General features: G+C 37.1%; 2 protein-coding genes across 2 annotated transcripts; both read left to right on the forward strand.

Annotated features, from left to right (window-relative positions):
• Positions 1–11,859: 11,859 nt before the first annotated feature.
• LOC129888982 (uncharacterized) lies at positions 11,860–13,852 on the forward strand. Its single transcript, XM_055964061.1, has 2 exons — positions 11,860–11,978; positions 12,125–13,852. The coding sequence occupies exon 2, from the start codon at positions 12,142–12,144 to the stop codon at positions 13,729–13,731; it is 1,590 nt and encodes a 529-aa protein (XP_055820036.1). The 5' UTR covers positions 11,860–11,978; positions 12,125–12,141; the 3' UTR covers positions 13,732–13,852.
• Positions 13,853–15,036: 1,184 nt separating this feature from the next.
• LOC129890444 (uncharacterized) lies at positions 15,037–16,581 on the forward strand. Its single transcript, XM_055965999.1, has 2 exons — positions 15,037–16,101; positions 16,483–16,581. The coding sequence occupies exons 1-2, from the start codon at positions 15,223–15,225 to the stop codon at positions 16,579–16,581; spliced, it is 978 nt and encodes a 325-aa protein (XP_055821974.1). The 5' UTR covers positions 15,037–15,222.
• Positions 16,582–19,024: the final 2,443 nt, after the last annotated feature.

Consider the following 19,024-nt stretch of genomic DNA (forward strand, 5'->3'; position numbering starts at 1 on the left):
GAACTCCAATTAGTGGTCTACTTAACTTATTCGATTCTAGGTAAGGGTTCTAGTTATCCTAAAGGGAAGGAGTTAAAAATCCTTTAAGATTCGTTAAAAAATGATTACCATCCAAACTTAAGTTAAATAATTAAACTAGAAAATGTTGCTCAAAATTTTTGAAAACAAAGCTGAATAATTAAGTGAGAAAAAGATTTTCGAACTTGAAATTAATAGACGAATATTGTTTTACGCATAAAATAAATGCGTGTCTAAATGGAATGTTTTTTACTAGTAGCTTGGCCTTAAAGAAAAATATTAATCTCTTTTATATATAAGAAAAAATAATGGAAAACTTCCATTACAATGACCAATTTTAATTAGAGGTTTCCAAACCCAAACATCCAGATAATGTTAGCTATTGCATGAATGAGAATATATTCAAATTATATAAGCAAGTTTAACATGTAATAATAATACTAATAATAGTAGTAATAGTAGTAGTAGTAATAATAATAACAATAACAATAATAATAACAATACTAATAATAATAACAATAACAAGAAGAATAGTAATAATTACAATAATAAGAATAATAATAATAACGGTAATAATAATAATAACAACAATAATAACGACAATAATAATAACAGTAATAATAATAATAATAATAATATAATAATAATAATAATAATGATAATAATAATAAGAATAGTAATAATGACAGTAATAATAATAATAACAACGGTAATATTAATGATAATAATAATAGTAATAAAAATAATAATAAACAGTAATAATAATAATAATAATAACGGTAATAACAAATAATAATAATAATAATAAAAATAATAATAACGATAATAATAACAATAATAATACTAATGAAAATAATGATAATAGTAAAAATAATAATAATAACAACAACAATAATAGCAATAATAATAATGATAATAACAGTAAATAATAATAATAATAACGGTAATAACAAATAATAATAATAACAATAACTACTACTACTACTACTACTACTACTACTACCACTACTACTACCACTACTACTACCACCACTACTACCACTACTATCACTACCACTACCACTACCACCACTACCACTACTACCACTACTACTATTTCTTAGAGTCTCAAATCAAGACTTCATTTTTTGCTCCAAAAATGTTCATGCAACAAGAAGAGAGTGACGAAATTAACAAGATAATATTTTTAGGATAATATTTTATCATAATGATAACAAAAAAAAGGAACATGGAGTGAATATTACCTGTTGCAGGGCAGTCAATGAGAATAATTCGGTCACGAATCTACCGTTACTCTTTAAGCAAAGTCAAGTACGATAGAGAGAAAAATTCTAAAATTCTTTGCATGAAATCAAAAATAGAGTGTAAGGATTTTTTGAGTCTTTTGTCTGTCCGTCCCTCTCCTCTGTCAGTTTTTTTCTTAGTCTGTCCGCCCCTCTTTGTAGGGATATGCAAATGAAGGTAAATAATAGGGAATGACAGATGATTAAAATAAGACAATGGACGGATGAATAAAATAAGGCGAAATGAGCGGATAAATAAAATAATGCAGAATGAGCGGATAAATAAAATAATGGGGAATGAGCGGATAAATAAAATAACACGGAATGGATGGATAGATAAAATAATGCAGAATGAGCGGATAAATAAAGTAATACAGAATGGACGGATAAAGAATATAATGCGGGATGGACAGAAAAATAAAATAAGGCGGAATGAGAGGAAATATATATATATATTGGGGAACAAAATATTGTTATATATTATTTTTATTATTATTACTATTATTTATTTATTTTTTGAATAGAACTCGGATGAATATTTTTTTATTTATTATTGTTATATATATTTTTTAAATATAGCAGATGAACATATATATATATATATATATATATATATATTATTTTTTTTATTTTTTTTTTTCTGAAAAAGGGGAATTTAGTATAGGAATATGGGGAGGGGACATGTGTGGAATATTGTATCAGTATAGGGATATGGGGAGGGGACACACGTGGAATATATTATTATTATTTGATGAATATAGTATTATGGGGGGCACGTATGGGGTTCTGAAAAGGGGGTTGGGGGTGGGTGGAAATATTGTATGGGTTAGAGTTAATAATATGGGGTGGAGAATATAATAATGTAAAGGGTGGTTAGATGTATTTAAGATGGTTATAAAAAATGACTACAAGAATTAATTCTAACAAAAATAAAATAATTAACCTAATCATAAACTAATTATTCGAAAAGTAAACCTGCTAATTTAAGAAATAATTGATAAAATAAAAAATAAAAATAAAAATAAAAAGTCCTCTTTTTTAGATCAATTTTGAATATTTTTGAAAGGTAATAATTATACAAACTATATACATTATCTTAAAACAATAAAGATGACAAAATTATTTTAAAATAACTTGAAAAATATTTTGAGTTTTATAAAATATTATTATTTCAATTTATTTAAAATTGGAAGAAGGCCAAAATTAAAATAAGATAAATAAATATCAATTAATTAACAAACTTCTTAATTTTGATAAAGTATAATAATTAACTTAAGTTTAAACTAATTAACTTGAAATATGAATCTATTAACTAGCCAAACTGATTAACAAAATATTTATTTAAAAATAAAAATCTTTTTGAGACAATTTTTGAATAAAAAAATATATATTAATGTTCAAGAAGTATTATATATATATATATATATATATATATTTCGTTTTTATTATTATTATTTTTTTGCAAGCTAATTATTTTTAAATTGTTTAAAATTGAAGAAACTTGATTTTTTTTCCTTTAAATTACGTTGTGGAGGTCCAAAATTGGGTGTCAACAACATCAATATACAACCAAGACCAACCCTTGAAGCATCACAATATACCACGAAACCATGGGACCTTTCCGACAAGGTCAAGATAGGAGTGGTAGTGAGACGATCCTTCAATTCTCGGAAACTCTTTTCACATGCTTCCGACCATTGAAACTTCACCTTCTTTTGAGTTAACTTTGTCAAAGGTGACAAGATCGATGAAAACCCTTCCACAAATCTCCTATAGTATCCGTCTAAGCACAAGAAACACCTAATATCCGAAGGAGATAATGGTCTAGGCCAATTCTTAACCACTTCGATTTTCTTAGGATCAACCATAATTCCTTCACCGGATACAATGTGACCAAGAAAAGCCACATCCCTTAACCAAAACTCATATTTGTTGAACTTTGCAAATAATTGTTTGTCTCTTAGAGTTTGCAATACAATCCTCAAGTGATTTGCATTCTCCTTCTCATTCCGAGTGTAGACCAAAATGTCATCAATGAATACAATCACAAACATATCTAGGCATTGCTTGAACACCCTATTCATTAAGTCCATGAAAGTCGCGGGAGCATTGGTAAAACCAAACGACATGATGAGAAACTCATAATGGTCATTCCTTGTCTGAAAAGCCATTTTGGGAATGTCACACTCCTTCATCCTCAATTGGTGATAATCGGAACAAAGATCTATTTTGGAGAAGTAACTTACCCCTTGTAATTGATCAAACAAGTTATCTATTATCGAAATTGGGTACTTATTCTTGATGGTTACCTTATTTAATTATTGTTAATCAATGCACATACGTAGTGAACTATCCATTTTTTGAACAAACAATATGGGAGCACCCCATGGAGAAATACTTGGCCTAATGTACCCTTTGTCTAATAAGTCCCTCAATTGATCCTTCAACTCCTTTAATTCTGCCAGAGCCATTCGGTAAGGAGGAATATAAATAGGTTGATTATCTGAAAGAAGATCTATACCAAAATCAATCTCCCATTCGGGAGGGATACCGGGTAAATCATCGGGAAACACATCCGTAAACTCATTTACAATAAGGACCAACTCTAAGATAGAGGCTTCAGAATTCTCATCCCTAACCCTCACAAGATGATAAATACAACCCTTGAAAATTATCTTTCGAGCTTTAAAGCACGAAATGAATTGACCTTTAAATATAGAGTTGCTACCCTTCCATTCTTGGACCGACTCATTTGGGAATTGGAACTTAACCACTTGGGTTATACAATCAATAGAAGCATAACATGCATATAGCCAATCCATTGTAAGGATGATATCAAAATCGGTCACCTCAAGCTCAACTAGATCATATAAGGTATTTTTATGGAACATCACAACCGAATAACTTCTATAGACTCTTTTAGCCACAACAGACTCACCTACGGGAGTATAAACATATAAAGGCTCTAACAATATCTCGGGAATAACATCAAATCTCATAGCCACATAAGGAGAAACAAAAGATAATTTTTTACCCAAATATAGCAAATAAACATCATAGTTAAATACCCATAGCATACCGGTAACTACATCGAGCGTCTCCTCCACCTGTTGCCTACCATGGAGAGCATATAACCTATTATTGCGTTGACCACCCTTTGGCTGCACTTGGCCACTTTGAACAACTTGGCCATGAGAACAAACATCTTTACCCTTACATTCCTTTGCATGATGACCTGGCTTACCACACCAGTAGGACACATTCAACCCGGCTAGGCATTCACCCTTGTGGTTCCTACTACAGTCCTTGCATGTAGGAGTAGCTTGTCCAATGGGAGCACCTCCTTGAGGTTTAGGGTTAGGCACCCTATCTTTGTCAAATCTTGGAGTAGTAGCATTAGAATACCCTTGTCCGGAGTACCTTTGACGAAAATGAGAACGTCCACCACTTTCGGACTTAGCACGAGAGAATTCACTATCATCGGTACTTGGCCTCGTAGACTTCTTATTCTTCAAATTTAACTTCTCAATTTCTACTTATTATGCATAGGTCATGAGTCTAGATATATCCATCTTTCGAATTAACATAGCCGTTTTGCACTCTGTTGCAACCATAGCCGACACACCCAATACAAATATGCTTATACTAGCTCTTGAGTTAGCCACCATGAATGGAGCATATTTTGATAATTGAGCAAACATGAGGGCATACTCCCTCACACTCATACCACCTTGCTTGAGGTTAATAAACTCTTGCACCTTAGTCTCTCTCAACTCTAGTGGGAAGAATCGATCAAGAAACACCCCTTTGAACTCATCTTAAGTCACAGGCTCCTCCTCTCTAGGCCTCTCACTTTTCCATAAATCAAACATAATTTGTGCAACACCCCTCAATTGGTACATAGCCAACTCCTCCCTTTCAACCAGGCTAATCCCCATGATCTCACCCAGCCAAACAAAAAAAAGTGGCTTGGTTAAATTTCACTTATCGATACTATTTTTATTGTCGATTAAAGTTATTTTTTAGTGAACCCACTAACGTAAAATCCTAGGTCGACCACTTCTTTTAAGGCTTGGGAAATCCTTCTTCCTTTGAGGTAGGTTTTGGAGTGTGAATTCGGCCTAAAACCTAATTTAGCAGTATATGACTAGCGACGATTAGCGATTGAAAATTAGCCTACTTAGGAGCTGATTTTTCATTTTTTTCATCTCCAAGCACCTAAAGCAGAGTGTTGCCACACTCTCATTCTACAAGTGACTTGTATCGATCCTCATGGTTATTTTGAGTTTTGCATATTTTTCATGTTTTGGTGTTTCCTATAGTTTTTGTATATCTTTGGTGACTTACGAGGATGATTGGTGCAATTTCCAAGGTAATCAGATGACTTTCGGATGAGATTTTCAATTTTGAAGGTTTGAGGTTTAATAAATTTGACCAAAGTCAACATTATATATTAATGAGGTAAGATTAGAGTTTTGAGAACTCCTATAAGTTCACAGGGTGATTTATGACTTTGTTGGGTTGTTTGCATGGATCCCGAGATGCTCGGAAGTGATTTGAGTCATTGATTGAATGCTAAAGTTTTTAAAAAGTTAAAATTTGATGACTGTCAATTTTAGATCAACATGATCCAATTTTAGTGATTTGATGATTCCAGCAGGTCCAAAATGTATTTTATAGGCAATCTACATATTTAGTTTGTCTCCAACAACAACAACAACAACAACAACAAACCCAGTATAGTCCCACCATGTGGGGTCTGGAGAGGGTAGAGTGTATGAAGACCTAACCCCCACCTTAAAAGGTAGGACGGTTATTTCCGAAAGACCCTCGGCTTAAGAGAGAAGAAAAAAAGAGGAGAAACAAGGAAAACAAGATATAGGTCAGTATAGCCAGGCATATAGCAAACAATATAAAAATATGAATAATGAGAGAGATAAAGTCAGGGTAGGAAAGATCGGGGATAAAGGAGCATTAACTACTATAGATAAAATAGGATACCCAAAGTAAACTGGGCCAACTAATATAAGTAGTAATCCCATGCAAAAATCATATGTTAATAAACAAATGAGCGCGACTACAGCTACTATGGAGAAAAGATAGGCCACCTAGCCCACTATCTTAGTCTGAGTCCTCTACAGCCTCCTATCTAAGGTCATGTCCTCGGTGAGCTGCAACTGTGCCATATCATGTCTAATCACCTCTTCCCAATACTTCTTCGGCCTCCCTTTTCCCCTCCTGAAACCGTTCATAGCCAACCTCTTGCACCTCCGCACTAGGGCATCTGTGTATCTCTTCTTCACATGCCCAAACCATCTCAGTCTCACTTCCCGCATCTTGTCCTCCACCGATACCAATACCACCTTATCTCAGATATCTTCATTCCTAATTCTATCCATCCTAGTGTGCCCACACATCCACTGCAGCATTCGCATTTCTGCGACTTTCATCTTCTGAACATGAAGCTTCTTGATTGGCCAACACTCCACCCCGTATAATAGAGTCGGTCTAACCACCACTTTGTAGAACTTGCCTTTGAGTTTTGGTGGCACTTTCTTATCACACAGCACTCCGGAGGCGAGCCTCCATTTCATCCACCCTGCACCAATACGGTGTGAAACATCATCATCGATATCCCCATCTTCCTGTATAATAGACCCAAGGTACTTGAAGATTCTTTTCTTTTGAATGGCCTGGGTACCAAGCCTCACTTCCCCGTCAGCCTTACGCGCAGGACACTGAAACTGCACTCCAAGTATTCTGTCTTGGTCCTACTCAATTTAAATCTTTTAGACTCTAACGTCTGTCTCCAGCCCTCCAGCTTATCGTTAACTCCGTTGTGAGTCTCGTCAATCAGGACTATGTCATCCGCGAACAACATACACCAAGGCACCTCACCTTGTATTTGTCTTGTCAATTGATCCATCACCAGGGCGAATAGAAACGGGCTAAGAGTCGATCCCTGGTGCAACCCCATCATAACAAGAAAGTGCTCCGAGTCCCCTCCTACCGTCCTTACCCTGGTCTTAGCTCCATCATACATGTATTTAATCGCTTTAATGTACGCCACATGTATACATTTCACCTCCAAGCATCTCCATAGGACCTCTCTTGGAACTTTGTCATAGGCCTTTTCTAGGTCAATGAATATTATGTGTAGGTCCCTTTTTCGCTCCCTATACTGCTCCACCAATCTCCTTACAATATGAATGACTTCTGTAGTCGAGCGCCCCATCATGAATCCAAACTGGTTCTCTGAAATAGACACACTACTCCTCACCCTCATTTCTATCACCCTTTCCCACACTTTCATAGTGTGACTTAGCAGCTTGATACCTTTATAGTTGGTGCAACTTTGAATGTCTCCCTTGTTCTTGTACACGGGAATGATTGTACTCCACCTCCATTCTTACTACATCTTCGATGTCCTAAAAATGACATTAAACAGTGTAGTCAGCCACTCCAATCCTACCCTACCTGCATTCTTCCAAAATTCCCCAGGGATCTCATCAAGTCTGGTCGCTTTTCCCCTGCTCATCCTATGAATAGCTCCCTTAACCTCCTCAACCTTTATTCTCCTACAATACCCAAAGTCGCGGCGCTTATCCAAGTGCTCCAAGTCTCCCAGCACAAAGTCTCTATCCCTTCATTCGTTCAAGAGTTCGTGAAAGTATGACTGCCCAAACTGTCTAATGCGGGATTCCTGTACTAGTACTTGACCATCCTCGTCCTTGATGTACTTCACTTGATCCAAGTCGCGTGCCTTCCTCTCTCTCACCTTAGCAAGCTTAAATAGCTTCTTATCCCCGCCTTTTTCCTCTAGTTCTGCATAAAGGCGTTCAAAAGCTGCCGTTTTAGCCACTGAAATTGCCATCTTCGCCTCTTTATTCGCCATCTTATACTTTTTCCTGTTTGTTCACTTGTCTTCGTCATCCTTGCTATCTACCAACTTTACTGTAACACCCCTCAAAATTTCTCCCTAAGATTCGAACCCTTCTTGTAATTCGGGTAGGGTCGAACTCTATTATTGTGAAGTATATGCTTGAGCTAAGATGAGTCCCTGAGCAATTGAAGAGTGTTGGAGGTGATATGGGGTCACAAAATACCCCTAGGACCAAGCTACGTCCAAAAAGGTCCGTCATGGCTAAGTCTTAGGATGAGTTCGTTTAAGGGGTCGACTACTAACGACCCTATCTTTTGAAAGACGACAATCTGGGTGGCCCACGACCCATCAAATTAAAGGTCGTCGAGTCTTCTTTCCAACGCCACCAAGAATGTAATTTTTGGAGTTTAGAGTCGAAAGATATGATGATCCTAAGACGAACTAGCACAGCAGGGATTTTCAGGCCTAGGTTGCAATTGCTGGAAAACTGGGCTTGGCGCCGCAGTGGCGCGATGCGCCACTATCGCGCCAAGAATACGCCTCAGTAGTTTGGCCCCTGGCGCGGTGCGCCACTACGAGGTGTGTAGGATTTTCAAGCCTATTTCCAGAACCCAGAAAATATTGGCCTTGGCACTGTAAGGGCGCGACGCGCCACTATCACGCCAAGAATGTGCCTCAGTTGTTTGGTCCTTGGCGCAGCGTGCCACTAACCGATGTGCAGGTTTTTAGGCAAAATTGACCTGGCGCTGCAATGGCGCGACACGCCACTATCGCGCCAGGAGCATTTTAGCCTATTTTCAAAACCTTTGAGAAGGGGCAATTTTGGAATTCACCCAAATTATATATGTATCATCCTTGGGCATTTTAGGATCACAATTTGCAGCCCCACTCTCTCTCTAGAAAAGCCCTAGAAACCCCTCTCTCTCTCTCTTCTTTCTCTTTTTCTTCTTCTTTTCTATTTCCAACAAGAATTGTTCCAAGAGCTTCAAGATTTGAGTCTTCCATTGAAGACCCAACAATATAGTTTTCTTCAAGTCTTCACTAAGGTATGTAAGGCTATCTAAAACATGGGATGAGTCCACCCATGTGCCCTACTCTTGCTTTGAGGTTAGAGGTCCATGAGAATGGAGTTTCTTGGTATGGTTTGTGTTTGAATGAGTTTTGTCTCCCATTAATTTGATCCTATTTGTGTTGATGTTGTTGAGCTAAGGAGTTCCCAAAATCTTAATGTTAGTATGAGTTGATGGAGATGACTTATTAATATGTTTTGTTGATCTTTTTAACCATGTGATTATGTTGCATAAGTTATTTTCTTAAATGTGTTATTCTACTTGAATTGTTGGGCTAAAGCCATAGAGTTGTGATGAGTCTTGAGGAGATGTCATAAATTCTTATCTAAATGAGGCTTGATTGAGTTGATTGGAGGATAGAATTGACGAGTGGACGAGGTCCTAAATGAGACTTGCTATTATGACTTAATAGAGTTGAGATGAGAATAGAGTTGATGAGTTGACAATGTTCTACATGAAACTAGCCGTGAGGGCTTATTTGAGATGATTGGAGGGAGTTTTATGAGCATGGAGTCATGGAAGGAGTATAGAGCATCGAAGCGGGTGAGAGTACATTCCATACTCGAACCCCAGAAACTACACCGCCAACGTAGGTAGGGATGGAACCGTTAAAGTCGGATGCTTCCCGTGGGATCGATCCGTTAAAGTTGGATGTTTCCCATTTTTATTGTCTTGAAATGATAGGACTTGACTAATCGATGGTATCCATGATTAGGGAGGCGTTCATGCCCTGGCAAGGTATGGACAGACATGGCAACAAGTCTGATTGTTGTACTATCACTGGCTCATATGTGATGGTTGTCGGATAAGAGAAACTCTCATTTAGGTCTTGATAGTGCTCCGAGTCAATTGAGTTGAGTGACTTATGAGTTAGTACCATCTAAACTATTCCTTGTTAGACTTAGGACCCTTGAGCAAGTTGTTATGTATATATATATGAGTTGAGATCCTGTGTTGATATTGATGTTTGTTTCATCCGGCCATTTTACATACTCGTACATTCCATGTACTGACGCCATTTGGCCTGCATCGTTTCATGATGCAGAGACAGGTACCAGAGATCATCAATCAGCGCTCCGTTGAAGATCCACATACACTTCCACCTAGTTGGTGAGTCCTCCTAGTTTTCCAGAGGAAGTTGAGCTTTCTTGTATAGTTTTGTTGTCGCTTCTTTTATTTTGGATTGTTGGTAGCCATGGGCTTGTCATTGGCACCTTCTAGACTTTGATAGAGGCTTCATAGACTAGAGTGTGGGATGGTTGGACTGCTATTTTGAGAAGTCGTATTATAATTGTTTTGTTGAGTTGAAAATGTTTGGCCTTCGGCCCCCATATTATGAATAGTGTGTCTATGATTGAGTTTTCCGTTGAGTGAATGTGATTGAATGATAGTGTGACTGGATCAGGTGGTTCGCTTGAAGGCCAAAAATGGCTTTCAAGTGCCGGTCGCGCCTAGGGTACCCTCCCGGGGCATGACATTTACATATGCCTGCTTCTTTGCTTCTACCTTTCCCTGAACTTCTCCATTCCACCACCAATCCCCTCGATGCCCACCATGGAGGCCTCGTGAGACCCCCAGTACCTCTCTAGCTGTTTTCCTAATACAGCTGGCCGTCCTATCCCAAATACTGCTCGCCTCCCCCCTACTATCCCACGCCCCCATAGCCATCAACTTCTCCCCCATCTCTAGGGAACTAGATGGAGTCAAACGACCCCACCTAATCCTCGATCGGTCATTCACGACCCTCTTCTTCTTCTTCCTTCTTATCTCCAAGTCTATGACCAATAGTTTATATTGGGTCATAAGATTCTCACTTGGTATGACCTTGCAGTCCTTACAGAGGCTTTTATCATCTTTTCTAAGGAGCCAGTAGTCTATTTGCGTCGCCGCCCTCGAGCTACGAAAGGTTACCAAGTGCTCCTCCTTCTTTGGGAAACTCGAGTTGTCCACCCTTAAACCAAAAGCTTTTGCGAAATCCAAGAGTGAGGCTCCTCCACTATTCCTGCACCCGAAGCCAAATCCTCCATGCACTTCGTCATAGCCCGTCGAAACAGACCCAATGTGCCCATTGAAATCTCCTCCTATGAATAGCTTCTCAGTAGGCGATATACTGACCACCACTTCGTCCAAGTCCTCCCAAAAGCGCCTTTTTGTCTTCTCGTCCAACCTCACTTGCGGCGCATAGGCACTAATAATGTTCAAGGTGAGCCCTCCAACGACTAACTTAATCGTCATCATCCTATCATTGGTCCTCCTTACCTCTACCAAATGAGTTATGAGGGTGTGAAAGCCCTCCATCGTCGGTGAAGTTGACCATTATAAGTCTCTTTCGTTCATCTTCTTTTAGTCCTTAGGAGTGATCATAAGTTTCAGATTGCTGGCATCCACCACAGGTCTTGGATAAAAAATCGACTTCCTCGGGGATCGATCGCACAACAAAAAATATGACTTTTCTTCATAATTTTCTATTGGTGTATATACCACAAACACAACAATTTACGGTTCAAAATAAAATGAACAAAAAAATAAATAAATCATCATAAGATAGAATAATAGACAAATAAATAGTTAATGATATATAAAGTTGTAGAAAGATAAAGGTCATTTTGCTGCCACTAACTTTGGCTGCTAAATGCAACATTATGAACAACAAATTTGAGAAATTTACTCTAAAACCCAAGGCCTCATATAAAATATCATTTAGCCAGTGAATTATTGCAAAAGGCAAGTTACTGTAAAACTGGAATCTTTCTTTATTTCTCTGCCTTTCCCTAATCTCTTTTCTTGTTTTTGCCTTTTTCACTTTTAACTTTTATTGGCTTCTTAGCGTTTGCTTGTTCAATAATTTCACTTGTCCTCTATTATTGAAGAAATACTCAAGCAGTTGATGCCGGACGACAAGAAGATGCTGTATTTGCGCTTTGACGATAACTTGGAATTCAGTTATTTACTAGGCCTTTCTGTATGGTTACCAACTATTCTTCTAGTTTATTGTCTGCTCAAATTTCTTCTTCAGTTTCTAATTCATCATCCTCAAAAGTTAGAAATAGTTGAGCACAAAAAATCAGATGCTTCTGAAGCTGAACATCAGTTGGATGAAGCAAAAAAATACTCTGTTGTGTACAGATTTAGGCTGAGGCAGGAAAAGATCCAAAGAGAAATAACAGGAGAAGAGGAATCAGGATCTAAATTGATTTCTAAGGAAGAGGAAAGTTGTGTGTCAAAAGGCCCTCCTCGTTTTCGTGATGGTGATCTTGTGCATTTCAGCCACAGGCATCCTTTGCTAAGATTTCACCTTAAAGGAACAGAAGTTATTAGATGCAACATGTGTACTATTATAATTTCTGGGGTATCTTATGGTTGTGATCGTTGTCATTACTTTCTCCATGAGGTATGCTCTAACATTCCTAAAAGAATTCGACATGATTTTCATCCTATGCATTCACTCACCCTTCTTCCTATCGCTTTTTGGAATTCGAAAGTGGAAAAAAGTGAATTCTGTTGTGTGGCATGTGGATATGACAACTCTTGTCCTCACCATTCATTGTTTTCATTTTACTATCATTGTGACTCGTGTAAATTTGATCTTCATCTTGAATGTGCTTCTGTGACTACGACGTTGATCCATAAGGTAAAATACCCTCTTGATCTCTTCACTTGTTTTCCATTACAAAGTGAAGGTGCAGCCCTGTTATGTTGTATTTGTAACCAAGTTATGAATAGGCAATCCGCTTGGCTTTTCTACAATCGCGAGTTTGATTACATATGCCATTTCGAGTGTGCTGCTGAAGAAGAACTTGAAGTTATAGGAGATCAAAGCTTTCTATCTCAAGTACAGAAATCCTTGCTCCTCCAAAAGAGTTGTCCTGGAAAACAATCCAAACTCGGAGAAGTTACACACTTCAGCCATCGACATCCATTGAAAGCAATCAAACAAACGAATGAGGCATCAATCACGGGTTGCAGCATATGTTCAAGCCAGGCTTTGTCCGGTTACATTTGCCAGCTATGCAATTACTTCATGGACGAGACTTGTTTCCCTTTTCCGCAAAAGATACAACACCATTTTCACCCAAATCACCCTCTTATACTTTGTAGCTATACCGATCATCCAACGTTCCAATGTGCAGCTTGTACTCACGAAAAAGGTGCAGCATACCGTTGCTCTACTTGTAAATTCAGTCTCCATCGTAGTTGTGCTGGTGCTCCCATGACATTAACCCTTGGCACAAACAAGAAAGTTTCTTATAAACTCCTCTATTCGTATCCATATGACGGTGAGATGGCAGTTATCAAATGCAGTGATTGTTCCGGGGAGTTGAGCTCAACGCAAGGCTGGTTGTACTACAATTTCGACCACGATGAAGTGCTTCATTTCCAATGTGCGCTTAATAAAGAAACTAACTCTTATGATACTAAGTTTTTTATAGCTTCTGAGAGGTTGAAATGTATAAAAATAGAGGAAGACCACTATTAGTAGCATGTACTGTTATTTCATTTTCTATAAACCAGAATATGATTTGTAAGAACATCTGTTTAATTATTTTGTTATATTTGGGATGTTTAATTCAGGACTTATATTTATTGCTGGCCTGTGAAAGGTTATTTTTCATGCTCGCTAGGCATCCCTTCGTGGACATCCAATAAAATTGGAACGATACAAAAAAGATTAACATGGGATAGAAAGACCACTTACAATTTGAAATTAAATCGAGATTTGTGACTCCAATCAAGATACATAATGGAAAGTCTCCAAAAGCAGACACAAGAATAACTTACAATAACAATTTCAAATAAATAACTTAAAACAAGAAACACCATCTCTAAAGACTTGAGGATTGGTGGGCAGCTACATTGAGGACAAATCGAAACTTAACATCATTCTTGGAAAGTCTATCAAATGCTTCATTAATTTTGTCAGTTGAAACAAGCTCTGTGTCACCCAAGATGTTGTGTTTTCCACAAAAATTCATCATCTTTTGTAACTCCTTCATACTTCCAATAATGCTACCCCTAACAACTTTCTTGCTTGAAAAACATTTTAAAAAAACAAACTAAAACGACAACATGAATATGATTTTAGGGGCTTTTGTATACGGCTTTACGAAAATCCAGTAACTTTTGCCCATATCATTATATATCTATTAAACATCTTTATATGGGCTTAAACAAGCTTTATATGGACTTAAACAAGCTCCAAGAAAGTGAAATCATAAGCTGACTGAAGCTCTCATTAACCTGAAGTTCAAACAGAGTCACTATGATTGTTCCTTGTTCATCAACAAATCAGAAGAAGGAATCATCATTGTACTTGTGTATATGGATGACATGCTGATAACTGGCAGCAGCTTGATATTGATTGAAGAGACAAAGAAGGCATTACAACAAGCTTTTACTATGAAAGACTTAGGAGAGCTAAAATACTTTCTGGGCATTGAGTTCACTAGATCAGCAGAAGGGATACTAATGCATCAAAGGAAGTATGCCCTTGAGCTTATATCTGAAGTTGGAATGACAACAACCAAACCTGATCGAACTCCTATAGATGTTAACATCAAACTAACATCAAAGCAGTATGATGAGCATATGGGAAAGAACCAAGAAGCATCAGAAGATCCATTGGTAGATTAGACCATGTATCAGAAACTAATAGAGAAGCTCTTATATCTTAACATGACAAGACCAGACATACCCTTTAGTACTCAAACTTTTAGTCAGTTTCTATGTCAGCCAAAGAAGTCTCACATGGAGAATAGTCAGATACCTAAAGAGACAACCTGGAAAAGGCACATTGTTGGCCAGTTGATCAGATGAATTGGTCAATGCATTCTACGATGCTGATTGGGCCTCTTGTCCACTTACCAGGAATTCTGTTACAGGCTACATTATCAAGATTGGTAAGTCCTTAGTCTCATGGAAAGCCAAGAAGCAAACTACAGTGTCAAGAAGTTCAGTTGAGGCTGAGTATATGAGTCTTGCTTCTACTGTGCTTGAATGTGCTTCTGTGACTACGACGTTGATCCATAAGGTAAAATACCCTCTTGATCTCTTCACTTGTTTTCCACTAAAAAGTGAAGGTGCAGCCCTGTTATGTTGTGTTTGTAACCAAGTTATGAATAGGCAATCCGCTTGGCTTTTCTACAATCGCGAGTTTGATTACATATGTCATTTCGAGTGTGCTGCTGAAGAAGAACTGGGAGTTATAGGATATCAAAGTTTTCTATCTCAAGTACAGAAATCCTTGCTCCTCCAAAAGAGTTGTCCTGGAAAACAATCCAAACTCGGAGAAGTTACACACTTCAGCCATCGACATCCATTGAAAGCAATCAAACAAACGAATGAGGCATCAATCACGGGTTGCAGCATATGTTCAAGCCAGGCTTTGTCCGGTTACATTTGCCAGCTATGCAATTACTTCATCGACGACACTTGTTTCCCTTTTCCGCAAAAGATACAACACCATTTTCACCCAAATCACCCTTTTATACGCGGTAGCTATACCGATCATCCAATGTTCCAATGTGCAGCTTGTATTCACGAAAAAGGTCCAGCATACCATTGCTCTACTTGTAAATTCAGTCTCCATCGCAGTTGTGCTGGAGCTCCCATGACATTAACCCTTGGCACAAACAAGAAACTTTCTTATAAGCTCCTCTATTCGTATCCATATGACGGTGAGATGGCAGTTATCAAATGCAGTGATTGTTCCAGGGAGTTAAACTCAAAGCAAGGCTTGTTGTACTACAATTTCGGCCACGATGAAGTGCTTCATGTCCAATGTGCGCTTGTTAAAGAAGCTAACTCTTATGTGTTGGTAAAAACGCGGACAAACACAAAAATATATATGGTCAAAATAGTAGAAATAAAATGGAAAAAAAATGACATGAGGAATTTTACGTGGAAATCCAAATAAGGGAAAAACCACGGGCCAAGAGGAGCAACTGATATTATTAGAGTAAGGAATTTTACACCGTGTAGTCACGAATACAATACTAAAAAATAACTACCACACACTCAAAAGAAATAGCACTCTTTTGATTACAACCTATGTGTGAATTGGATCTATAACAAATGAACTGAGGGCTCTTATTTATATGGGAAACTTTTTTCCTTTGATGTCACTGAGCAATTAACAAGTCAAAAACCATTTGCAGACATTTGTTGACAAAATCAATTTTTAGAGCAAGAATACATTTGCTGCCTTTGACAATTCTGCAATGATTTGCAGCTATTATTGAGTATGGGATGGACCCCACATTATGATACTAAGTTTTTTATAGCTTCTGAAAGATTGAGAAGTATGAAAATAGAGGAAGACCACTCTTAATTAGTAGCATATTGTAATGACCTTGAGAGTCATTTTTTATTTTTTTTATGAAATCACCATTTTATCTCTATTATTAGTACTCCTGAGTATTATTTGATCAGTTTGTGTAGTTGAAAGTGTCAAAATCTTAATGGTTTGTAAATTGTGCAAATTCTTGAGTTTTATAGAGTTAAGAGGTGAAAAAGTGATTTTCGGTACCAACCGGAGCTACGGGTCTCGGAACAGAATTTTGTCAATTCTAGCAGCTTCAGAATGTGAAAATTGGTCTAGGGGAGTTTACGGAATTAGTTTTGGAGTTGTAACGAAGATTTGAGGTCTTGAGTTGGGAATTTAAGGAATTTTAGGTCAAGGTTTGACTTTGGTCAACTTTTGAAATTTCGATACTCAGAATGGAATTCCGACGACTCCGTTGGATTCGGGAAATGATTTTTGGTCTAGAAGAAGTGTTGGCTAAATTTTTAGAGGTCACGAGTCCATTTTGATATTTTGAAGGCCTAAGTTGGTTTAGTTACGACTTTTCGAGTTTCGGATCAAGGAGACCTCAAATTTGAATTCTGATAGTTCCATCAGCTCCGAAATGTCCAAATTAGGCTAGTAGAATTGTCGTCATGACTATCGAGTTAATCGATACGAGTTTGGGGCCGTTTGACGCTTTTGACTTTGAAAGTTAGCCTATGGTTGACTTTGGTCAATATTCTTGGAAAACGTACTTGGATGAAAATTCTAACAGTGCGATTAGTTCTGAAATGTTGAGTTTGTTTTAGAGCGACTCTTTGTTTTCTTTTCGAAGTTTTCGGTTTAATTTCGAGGCCCATTGTGGAATTTGCCTTAAAATGACACTTTGATGTGGGATCCACTTTTTTTAAAATGATCTCGTATGATAATTTCGAATGCTTCATTGAGTCCGAAGTATCGAATTTAGTGGGTCGCATATATGGTTTATTTTTATCGGATTCCGAATGAATTCCGAGGGTCCGTTCGGAGATTTTAAATAATGCAAAACCAGAAGAATCTGGTGCAAAAGTGCAGATTTTGCACCAGATTTTTCAAAATTTTCTCCCAACTTTGAACCCTCATTTTTTAAGCTTTTCAAGTCCAAATTTAGAGATTCAAGAGTCTATCTTCAAGAGATTTTTGCGAGAAATCCATTGGTGAGCTCAGAATCTTGATTAGAAGCTTTGTTTTAGGTAAGATTTGATGTTTTAGATGCTTTCTTGACCATTTTTGGATTCCGATTTTTGTAAACTTTGAAAGATGATTTCTTGGTCATCTTGGATCCGAATTCAGTGATTCAAAGCTCTAAATTGTGTAGTTTTTTCATAAGAATACAGTGGTATAATAGAAAAGTGATGGAGAAGATTTGTTTGAGGTAAGATTCGCGTTATAGTAGCTACCCTTCCTAAATTGCTGAGTTTTTTGTAAGGATCGTTATGGTGTGATTCATTTATGGTAAATCACTTTTCAAAGTTGCCGTCTCTTGCCATTTTCGAAATGAAATTGTGATGATTTTTGAAGGATTATTTTTTTGTCATCCTAGCTCTGTTTTTAATGATTCTTGGGTCTAAATTATGAGTTTTTCCGTAAAGAACATCATGATGGGATTATTCTTTACCAATTTCTGCAATTATTATCTTCAAAATATCTTTAAATCAAGATTTCAAAGGTGGGTTATGGAGTTTTCTTTCAAGTTAGAAAATTATATTTTCATGATTTAAAACTCGATTATTGCTCGATTTTAATGGATTTTTCAGCCACGAACTCTACTCGGTGTATAGAACATAATTTTCAAATAAAATTTCAAATTTAATCCTTTTCGAAAATAATTAATTTTTGAACCATTTTACCCCCGATTTTGAAACCTATCAATATGGATGTCATTGGACTCCTTGTGATGTGTATGTTTTATTGTTGATAGTGGGTTGTCAGTCCGAACATTGAATTAGAGATTTGCTTGTTCGGTAGAGGTGTTCGAGTGCGGTTTCTGCAATTAAGGTAGGTTTGACTATCCTTCTTTGAGACTGAGATGGGGTAATTAGTCATTCATATGTTATAGACTTTGGGATGGGGTTGTAGTATGGAAATGTTATATATATTGTGATGTCCGTGTGGGGACTTATTTATTAATGTGTTGCCATGTGGGGGTTTATTTGTATTACATAGCCCATGTGGGAGCCTTATTTGTTATCTTATTTGCTTTGAGAGCATGTGATTTATGATTTGCCTAAGAGAGAGGCTTGAGTATATTAATTAACTTGTGATGCCCGCCTGAGAGGTTAAGTTGGGGGTTTTGAGCATGCTTGAGTGTTGAAATATTGTTGAGAAATGAGTGAATATTTAAATGGAAGTATTTCCTTCCTATTACTATTTATTGAGGGTGAATATCATGTGTAGGTTAAGTTTTGAGAACTTTGAACCTTGTACCACATGTGAGTTGAATATTACT

This window comes from Solanum dulcamara, chromosome 5 (assembly GCF_947179165.1).
Source record: "Solanum dulcamara chromosome 5, daSolDulc1.2, whole genome shotgun sequence".
Taxonomy (NCBI): domain Eukaryota; kingdom Viridiplantae; phylum Streptophyta; class Magnoliopsida; order Solanales; family Solanaceae; genus Solanum; species Solanum dulcamara.